General features: G+C 50.4%; 1 protein-coding gene across 2 annotated transcripts in view; it reads right to left on the reverse strand.

Moving 5' to 3' along the window:
* The window catches only part of Sel1l3 (SEL1L family member 3), a 110,833-nt gene extending 109,865 nt beyond the window's left edge, over window positions 1-968 (reverse strand). Inside the window, exon 1 of one of the 2 annotated variants that reach the window (XM_076938501.1) lies at window positions 743-968. In XM_076938501.1, coding sequence (XP_076794616.1) covers window positions 743-919 — 177 coding nt within the window. In that variant the 5' untranslated portion in view covers window positions 920-968. The remainder of the gene's footprint in view (window positions 1-742) is intronic. The other variant, XM_034509065.2, reaches the window with a different exon arrangement.
* Between the last annotated feature and the right edge of the window lie 9,447 nt (window positions 969-10,415).

A 10,415-nucleotide genomic window follows, 5' to 3' on the forward strand; every position in this document is an offset into this window, starting at 1 on the left:
GGGTCTCAGTTTCTCTGGTATTTAAAATAGGTTACTGCCATCTAGTTCGTGTAAGTCTAACAGAAGGCAAGAAGTGTGCAAATTGCAAACTGACATGCATAAGCCAGACGCAGCGCTGAAATGACAACGTTCAAGACGCAGCTAAAGTCACCACTCTGGCGGTAAACGTGGTACAAAGAAGTAGATTTCCTCCTGGCACCCGCAACTTGGCTGGAGTGACCAAGGAGTTGAAGCGCCTCTGGAAACGCAAGGTGCGGTGGCACAGAACCGTCTGGGCCAGAAGGACCCGATGCAAACTCAAAGGAGAGTCGGGGGCTGGGGGACTGGGGAAAAGGAGAAGTTGGGCACAAGAAGGAAAAGAGCTTCAAGAAGGTGAATGACAAGCCCAGGACAGGTGGGGACAGGGCTGGAGAGCCATACTCCAAGGGGCGGGAAACGAATGCAGGGTAGGGAGGGTCCAGCGTTGCTGCGGACAAGAAGGGTACTCTAGGGGAACCTAGCCCGGGTCTCCAGCGAGGCGGTGAGGAAGAGGAATGGACTCCAGAGAGAGTAGCGGGCAAGTGCGGTCCACGCACCCGGGTACTCATCCCAAGGGCTGGGAGCACCCGGGGCGCAGTGGCAAGGAAAAGAGACAAACTCGCAGCGACGTCCTCACCTCTTGCGGTTGGGGTCCCAGGCCACCCCCACCCCGTCCCCAGGGCCCGCGCAGAAGGAAGGACCCTAATAAGGGTCCGGCGCTCACCAGGTAGCAGAGAAAGAGCAGCGCGCTGACAGGGCGGCCGCCGAGGCCCGGGGGAACACTGCCGCTCGGGGGGACCATGGCTGCGGCCCGGGGACCGAGAGCGGGCGGCGGGGGCTGCTGCTGCTGCTGCTGCTGTCGCCGCCGTGGCCACCAAAGCCCCGCGCCGCGCCACTGCATGGCGAGGCCGCCCGGATCCCGGCCGGAACAGGTCACCTGGTGCAGGGACCGGCCCCCGCCCGAGGCGCCACCTTCCCTCCCGCCCCCGGCCGGCGGCCCGCCGCGCGCGGGGCCACCTGCCGCTGCCACCGGACCCGCCGCCGCCGCCACCACCGCCGCTCCCGCCGCCGCCCCCGCAGCCCCAACCGAGCGCCGGCTCCTCCCCGCTCGCAGTCCCGTCCCCTCCCTCCCTCGGCCTCCCTGCCCAGCCCGCCTCCCTGGTCGCTCCCTCCTAACCCACGGCGTCCACCCCTCCGGGCCGTGGGCGCCCACACAGGTGGGGACCGCGTGGTCCCGCCCCCCGGCCGCTGTTCGCCCCCGGGTCCGCGGGGCTCTCGGTCGCCCCCATCCCTTTCTCTTGCTTCCTCATCCGCCCCTTCCGCGCCCTTGCAGTCCGCGATTCCCCCCCCCCCCACACACACACCCCTTCTACTACCCACTTTCTCTGTTTCCTCCACGTCCTTTCTCCCTAACTCCCTCCCTTCTCCATCTCTCCCTCCCGCATCTCTAGCCGGTGCCCACCCTGCTGCTTGCCGCTCATTCCCACTTCGCGCCCGGGCACTAGGCAGTGGGGTTTGTTTGGTGGCTTGGGGGCGGAGGGGTAGTGATGGCCCGGGCGCCATTCTGGCAGGGCGGGGGCCGAGGGTGCTTTCTTGGAGTTGAGCCACCCAGCAGCTTGGCTTCTAATCCTTAGGGATGGATTTTGACCCCTGCCAACCTCCACCTGTCTACCTGCAGGGCTTGGGGCCGCTTTCCTGCTTACACGTTTAGAGCCCAGGCTGTGCCCCACCCTGCTGCCTGATTGGCGACGCGTTCTGGATGTTTCCCCAGGGTTTTGAGTGGTGTGGCCGCTGCTGCCTCCGCGCTCTTTGTTTTAATTGTCCGGAGTATTGGCGCCCAGAGCGGGTTTGTATTTGATTTGCATCCCTGAGCCCTGGCTTCCACTTAGACGAGGAGAAAATGAATTAATTGGGCCAGTACAATCGTACCCAATCCCCAAATGAAAGGAGGTGAAGCCCTTGAAGTGCACAAACAGCTTTTTTGAAAATCAGGGCACATCCTAGGCTTTGGGGAGGCAGGGTGGGACTGGATGCTGGTAGACTTGGGTTCTGTAGCCAGTCGCAGATGAGATGGGCCTCTTGGACAGGGCAAGCAACTCAGGGCTTGCCCTTTAATTCTGGGAAGTGCTCGGCTGTCTTGCTGCTGAGAAAACTGTTTGGGGACCAAGGACTAGATAGTTAACCCATCTTGAAAAGTTTGTCCCTTTGGCACTGGCGTGGATTTGTGTGGATGGAAACTATTAATAGATTGGAAGTCACGTAACACCAATCCTTTCCCTGAGGAGTTGTCACTACTGTGGTCCAAGTCATGCCAGTCAGGGGGTGGGGGTGGGGGAACAGGAGTGAGGATAAGCCCAGAGTTGGTCCTGGACCTGGCTACAGTGGGGATATCAGCAGAGAGCTGGGAGTCCCTTGCTCATTTTTTGGGGTTTTTTTTTTTTTTTTTTTTTTTTTTTTTTTTTTTGGTTTCTTAGGTTGCCTGAGCCAATCACAGCTAGAAGGCTCTCAGACCTTAGTTTGGTCAAAGGCACCTGGAGTGCAAAGCAAATAGATGACAGATTGCCCCTGCAGTTCTGTCTCAGTGGGTCCTGGATGGTGTTGAGAAGCCTCCTGGTGAGTGAGTTTCCAGGGTGACCACAGAGAATCAGGGAGGTCTCACTTTCCGAACCATGGGCTTACAGGAAGGATGCTGCCTGCCTAGCCAGCTGCAAGCACAATAAAGCGCTTGGGAAGTTTGACAGATGTTGCCAGGATGCCTGTCCCACTTCCACAGAGACAAAGCACTTAAAATTCTCCTCTGTGATGCAGGGAACTATTTATTCCATTTAGTGTCCAAGGGAACAAAAGATGGGGTGGCTTTGTCCCAGTTCCCATCTGTATTTTTTCCATCAAAAGAAAAAAAATACTCCACAGATTTTTTTTCCTGATTTTTTTTCCCTTTTTTGAGACAGGGTCATGATTCTACGTTCCCAAACTGGCCTGAAGCATAATATCTTCCAGTGTCAGCCTCCTGAACAAGGACCACTACATTAGGTTGTTAATATATATGTGTGGGAAAATGTTGGCTTGTTTAAGAGAAGAGGGTGTCAGAGGCAAGATAGAATTTGTGTGTGTCCACCTGCCTTTCTGGGCCTTTCTCCAGAGTTTCTGTCGTTTCTTGCGGGCCCAGATTACTTCTGTCCTCAGGGAACTGAATGATCTTCCCGGTGGCTTGTGGTTAGAGATACAGTTTTCAAAACTTCGTCAGTCAGCTTTAAGCAGCTGCATTTCCCCAAGTGCAGAGGTATCCCACTAGAGATGGGCCATACTTAATGTAGTGTTCTGTATCCAGATGCATGCGTATTAGTTTGTCTTCGGTAGCACTGGGTATTATCCCACTCTTTAGGAATTCAGAAGTGGGCAGGAACATCTATTTTCATCTGGAGCAATGGGCACACTTCAGAAAACTTACCTAACTACAGTTTGCTTCCCTAAAGTGACCACTGATTAACCTTGTTGTCCAGGGAATGAGAATGGGCTTGGCTAACGACTCCTATATTGGAAGGGGGCAGAGAAAAGTCAAGAATTCACCATATAGTGATCTTTGGGTCTAGAAGACACAATCACTTATTATCCAAGCCTATCTACTATCTGCTTCAGTAGATTGCTTGAAGGGTATGGCTTTATTTTGGAAGAAAGCCCCTTATTTGGAAACAAATCTGTTTTCCCCACTGCCTTGTGGAAGGACTTGAAACTCCATCATCACAATTCATTGGTTTGAATTAAGCTTTTATACTCCACTAAAATCCAAAGGCCCCCAGGAGGAGGCTGTTTGAATCTGGCCTCCCTTGTGCCTACCTTGGTGTAAGATAGTTTATCATCTCCTCATTAAGGAGACAGGAAGGGAAGAGCAAACAAACCTATACCCCATGCTGAGCAAAACCAAGGCAGTCAAGGAAGTTCAGGTGACCCAGTGGGAGAAGATGCCAAGGGTCTAGAGCCATGGGGACTGGGGAGGTACCCTCTGTTTAAATAGCCCTGCTCATCTCTACAAGAACCATCCCTCAACCAGTTATTCTCAAACCCTGAGGTGGTTTAAGGTCAGCAAAATCATAGCAAATGTAGTTGGCCAGTGAGAAACTTGATGAGAAAAAAAAAATTAGAAAAAAAGAATCTAAAACGTATTCTGTCAACATCATTTAGCCAAAAGGACAAGGCTTTTTTTTTTTTTTTTTTTTTTTTTATTAAAGAATGAGGGAGGTAGACAGGAGCAGCAGTGCAAGCCTGTCAAGCTAGCACTTGGGAAACTGAGGCAAGAGGAGCAAGAGCACAAGACCAACCTAGAAAACATACAGGATGCTGGCTCAGCAGCTTAGTGGGTAAAGGCCACCAAACCCGATGGTCTGAGTACAGTCCTCAGCATCTACATGGCAGAAGAAGAGAACTAACTCCCAGGGTGGGGAGCTGGAGCCCCAGCACCCACAGGAAAGTCAGATGTGCTGGCTCCTGCATGGGACCTCACCACTGGGAAACAGAGACGGGGGTGTCCTTGGAGTTTGCTGGCCATCCAGTCTAGTCAAAACAGGGAGCTCCAGGTTCACTGATACACTGACCAAGTCTCAAAAGAAATAAGATGGGGAGGTGAAAAAAGATACCCTGTGTTGACCTCTGCCCTTGTGCACATCTGCACAAACGAGTACTTACACATGCACCCCCCCTCTCTCTCTCTCACACACACACACACACACACACCATAAGTAGATGATGATAGACAGATGATAGATAGACAGATAGACAGGTAGATAATCATTTAGATATAATGTAATTTGCTTGTCTCACAACTTTTCTTTGTCTCCTTCTGCTAAGGGTCAGTAGGAACTCACCTCTGACCTAGTATGGTCCATATGGACACTTGAAAACTATGTCCCAGGCAAAGAGCATTCCCAGCATAAAGAGATCTAGTCCCATAGAGGCACATGACCCCTGGGCATTAAGAGGTGGAAAGGCACTCTGAACTGTGGCCTGTCCCTTCTCTGATTCCCTCCTATATAAACCTCCAGAGCCCAGGGAAAGGACACTGGCTCTTGGAAGCCTTCTGCTCTACTTAGGGTTACTATGTTGTGAAACACCATAACCAAAGTAACTTGGGGAAGAAAGGGTTAATTTGGCTTATGCTTCCACAGCACTGTTCGTCATCACAGGAAGGCAGGACAACAACTCAAATGGGCAGGAATCTGGAGTCAGGAGCTGATGCAGAGGCCATGGAGGAGTACTGCCTACTGGCTTGTTCCTACTGGCTTGCTCCTCATAGCTTGCTCAGCCTGCTTTCTTATAGACCGCAGGACCAACAGCCTAGAGGTGACCTCAGCCCAGATGAGCTGTGCCCTCCCACATAAATCCCTAAGAAAATGTCCTATAGGCCTACCTATATCTATAGCCAGCTCTTATGGAGACATTTTTCTCAGTTGAGGCTGCCTCCTGTCCAATGTCTCTAGTTTGTGTAGTTGACACATAACTAGGCAGCACACCTTCTCTCGCCCTGTCGAAAGCACAGTCAATCTAGTAGCTACTGGTCCCTTCTGCCTCAGGTCCTTCTTGGTCAGTAGCTTATTCCCCTCAATTAAAACAGTGTCTTGGGAAGCAGGGCATGTTTTCTGAGTGCTGCTGCATGCCTGCCACATGCCTCACGAACAGTCCATTCCCTGAATCCTTCTCATGTTCACTTGTTCTTTCTCCATTCTCCTTCCCTCCCTGCCTCTTTTCCTCTCCCACCCGTGTTATCTCCCGATCTGTTTCCACACACAGGGCTCCCTTCTCTTTTCTGCAATTCCAGTTATTCAAAGGGTGGAGAATGAACTGCAACATTTGCCTTTCCCACCCAAATAGAAGAGAAGAAAGTAAAAACAGAAGGGACGTTTACCGTCAGTCAGGCCGTCCTCCCAGGAGGAAAACCATGGCCTTTCCTCTCGACCATAGACGGATGACCTCTGGCCCAGCTGTATCATGATGGTGTCCTTTCATGTTTGGTATTTCCATCCTCTGGCAATCCCTAGAGTGTCTCACCCGAATTCTTTGTTTCAGATCCTCCCACTTCTTGTCACTCCCCCCTTGTTCCTTCCTTAGATCACCCCACCAGATTCCATCCTCAACTCCTCATGAACCTTGAGCCACGACCAGCCAGTACTTCCTGAGACCGCAGAGCCTGGCTCTGAGAAGCGTAGAGAGGCAGGACTGGAGTGCTGGAGTCTTGGTGTTTTGGGGAGGCGGATGTTGAAGGTCTCAGAATCACTCTGGCTGGAGCCCTGGTATGCTCCGGAATGAGCTCTATTTCTGGGCCTGTCAAATGAAATGTCGTTGCTCCTAGTTATTTTTGGCTCTTTGCCCTTCTGCATAGGTGCGTGTTCAGCTCAATTCTTCCCTCACCCTGAGCTGGGGAAACAGGCAGCTTCCCTTTGCCAAGCCTTTCCTGGGTCAGGAACACCTGCGCCGCCAACCAGCTCACAACAGCAGTTTCTGTCCTGCACATGGGTCGTTTGGGCAGAGTACCCGTGGGCTAAAGGGAGAAATTCTCTCTGGCCTTCTTGGACCATAACTGAAGAGCTATGTGGGCTGAGCATCCGGATCAGTTAGATGCAGGTGTCCACAGCCTCATCATGCTTCCTGTCCTGACAAGTAGGCTTTCGGATTCTTCAGCCATCCTCATAGGGACTTGGGGTAAGATGGAGGAACACTGCAAACTCAGAGAGTGCAGAAACACCAGAGCATCTGGGCAAGGTACCCAGAATGCAGAAAGCCAAGGGCCTGGGTCTGTAAGTGTAAGGACATCTTTGCGTGAGACGAGAGCACGTGTGTGGAAAAAGAATGCAGTGGAGAGAAGTTGGGAGTGAACACATAGATGTTTGGGGGAATAGAATAAAAGGGTGGGGGACTGACTTGTAGCCAGGAGAGAAAGTATCAGACAAATCAGCAAAAAGACTGCACATGGGAGCTCCTGGGAAAGCCTGAGAAAGGATGTGCCTACACGTCACGACTCTGTTTCGTAACTGACCCTGCAGTCCTCCAGCAACCATTAGCATGGATTTGGGGCTTCTGGTTTATTGGGAATGTACTCTATCAAGCCAAAGAAAACAGCAGCAGCAAGGCAGATACTGGTTAACAAGCTCCACACCAAACCGGGAAACGCAGAGAAGGTTCGACAGACCTGGGTCCTCTCGGCAGTAGTTCTCTCTACTTCCTCCCACTGAGGCAAGTCTTCCTCATCCTTATCAAAGATCCCTTTGATATACCTATTCAGTGAGTCCATATGACAAGCCTCTGAAGCAGGCCCCGCCAGGATCATCAATCTTATTTTACAGATGAGAAAACTAAGGTACTTGAAAGGCACCCAGGCCTACGGCTGGAAGGTGGCACAGCTAGTTTGAATTCAGGCCTGTATTTATTTATTAGTTATTAGCATCATTGTGGGCCTGGGGGGTTAGGCCTAGGGTGCTGTGTGTGTTCAGCAAGCATACCACCACCAAGATGCTCCACAGTTTCACTCAAGGCAGTTTTATCCCAGGCCTAATGCCCCCCCTCCCAACACCAGTATGTCAGACTCGTGCTGTGAGGGACTAATGAGGTAGCCAGGCTCTGCCCAGAATGTGGAATCCCACATGGATTTCAGACTTGGATCTCGGCCGCTTCTTCACTAGTTACAGGGGAACATAGGTTGCTTTGACAGACACACCTTTCTAAGACCCAGATGACCACTGCCTGGTTGAGTTACCTTGGCCCGGCACTAAAATAACTATTGGACCTCAGTCCTCACGTCTGTAAGATTTGGAACAAAGTGGCTGCTCTGCCCACTTGCATGGTATTGAGAAGGCCAGGTGAAGTATCACCATGCATACATGGCACAGGGCACATTGACAGGCCCTGGATAAGAGGAAAGCATTGCCAGTGTTTGTGTGTGCTCACCAACTTCACTTAAAGGCTCATGGAGAAAGATGCATGATTTCAAAGACCCTGGAAAATAGACAAAGGTGCATACACAACACCACTGGTCTCTAAAGATGACTCTAGACTCTAACCATGAGCCATAGCCCCATTAGGGTGCTGTGGGAAGTCTGTCCTCTTGGAGATGCCAGCTATGGTGTGAGGGATGCTGTGATTACCATCACTTGATGAGAAAGCCCAAGCTAGTCACATAGAGGGGGAGAGTGATTCAAGGCTGGTCTCTAGTCAGCCTAGCTGTGCCAGCCCAGGTGCTGGTGGATAAATGAGCATCTCCAATACCCAGAAGTCCCTAGGCAGACGACATAACAAAGTCTTGTCAATCTGCTGACCCGTGAGAGATAAAAATAGTCATTTGACCTCTCATCTTGTAGGCAGCTTGTTCACAACAATAGGTAAACAGAACAGAACCCTGGGCAACTTGGTGTTTTTTATAGCGTATTTTTATTTTAAATGCATTGGTGTTTGGCCTGCATGTATGTCTATATGAGGGTGTCAGATTTTGGAGTTACAGACAGTTATGAGCTGCCATGTGGGTGCTGGGAATTGAACCCATGTCTCTGGAAAAGCAGTCAGTGCTCAACCACTGAGCCATATCTCCAGCCCCCACAACAACTTGGTATTCTTAACTGAAACGTGTTGTTAGTCCAGAGCTTCCTAGCATGCAAAGCAAAAACGGGAGCAGGATGGATTAGCTGCATCTGTTGTCTTGTAGTAGTATGACCTACATGAAAATAGAGCCAACCCACTTCAATGTTGACAAATCAAAATGAAAATTAAAACTGTTCAGGAGACTGCTATGTTTACCAGAATTATATACATCCCAGTCCTGCAGATTCTGTAACCTCCCCTGCTAGGGCAAACCAAAAGAATCACAGTTATCACAAAGAAGGAAATGCCCCTGTGGGTGACTCTACCAGATCAGCTCAAGCCTCCCCCCACCTTGTTTGGTTTTCATTATCTCTTGGGCCTACTGCTTCAGACTCATCCCAAATTAAGTCACAAACAGGCTCAGTGACTTCAGGGTCCTAAGCAGGCAGAATTAATGACGAAAATAGAAATGCTGAAAATAGTGGAAACCAAAGCAGATTGGATGATTTATTCAAACCTTGAGGAGAAACGACTGTTCAGCCCAGAATTGAAATTTAGACCTGAGCTTTGTAATCAGCTAGGATGTACCTCTTTCTGGAATTATCCCTAAAAAGTGGAAGGGAGAAAAACAGAAACTCTGTGTGGTGTCCTTGGGTCTGTATGTCGGTCCTTTAAGAAGTTCCTGGCACTTCTGAAAGCTGTTCTTCATGAAGTGATCTCTGAGGTCAGAGAGGTGAGCAGCATGGAATTTTAAGAGAACAGAGAGTGTGTGGTTTGTGTTCTCCCCACCGTGGTTCTGGGGATGAGCACACCTTGCCCTCTGGTCTCATTCTTAGATGCCCAGATGGTCATTCTTTTCCCTTAGCACCTTAACTGGATCCAGGTAACTCTTTGAAGGTAACAGAGTTGTCTTTTGTGCCTCAGCCTCGCCTTCTTGGCCACTCATCTCGTCAGTTTACTCTCCCCTAAAACGGACATCACGGTCTTCCGTCTGCTGACACTTGGAGAGAGCACCAGGCACAAGCCCCAGAGTTCAAGGGTTCCTGGCTCTGAATTGGAGTCAACATTGTCTCATCTCAAGAGAGTTGCATCTGTGTCTTGTTTCATTCTGCAGCAAGCCTGTGAAGTAGGTTGCTGTGGTTGAATCGTGGTGTTTAAAAAGATACATGGAGTCCAGCTCCCCATCACACCTATGGCTGTGACTGGGTTTGGAAATAAGGACCATGTGGATAGAGTCACGGTGAAATGATGTCACAGGGTGGACTCCAGTTCAGTGACTGGTGGCCTGGTAAGAGTAGGTGTGCACAGGGGAGTGACAATAAGACATGGAGAGGATGGCCATGGAAGGCTGGGAATGACATCAGAGCTGTAAGTCCATAAGGCAAAGAATGCCTGGAACCAGATCCTGCAGAGGTAAGGAAGGGTCCCCTCTGGAGACCTGGGAGGGAGAAGAGCTGTCCACAGCTTTACTAGGGCCTTGGGTTTGGATTCCCTCTTCCTGAACTGCAAGATTATACTTTCCTGTGGTTTTATTGTTGAGACCGCATCTCCTGTCCTCCAGGCTTGTCTCCAACTTTATGTGTAGCTGAGGATGACCTTGAACTCTTGACCTTTCTGCTTTCAACTCTCAAGTGTTGAGAATACATACATACTCCATCATACCTAGTTTATGCCATGCTGGGGTCTGAATCCCAAACTCAAGATGCTAAACAAGTAAGCTACATCCCAGTCTCAAATTCCTACTGTTCCAGCAGAAGGCATTATACGTCAGAGAATCTAGAAAAACAATTAGCTAAGTTAGATGTTAATTTCCCAGTTTTAAATCCAGCGTTGTT

Source organism: Arvicanthis niloticus, chromosome 7 (genome assembly GCF_011762505.2).
Source record: "Arvicanthis niloticus isolate mArvNil1 chromosome 7, mArvNil1.pat.X, whole genome shotgun sequence".
NCBI classification, from domain to species: domain Eukaryota; kingdom Metazoa; phylum Chordata; class Mammalia; order Rodentia; family Muridae; genus Arvicanthis; species Arvicanthis niloticus.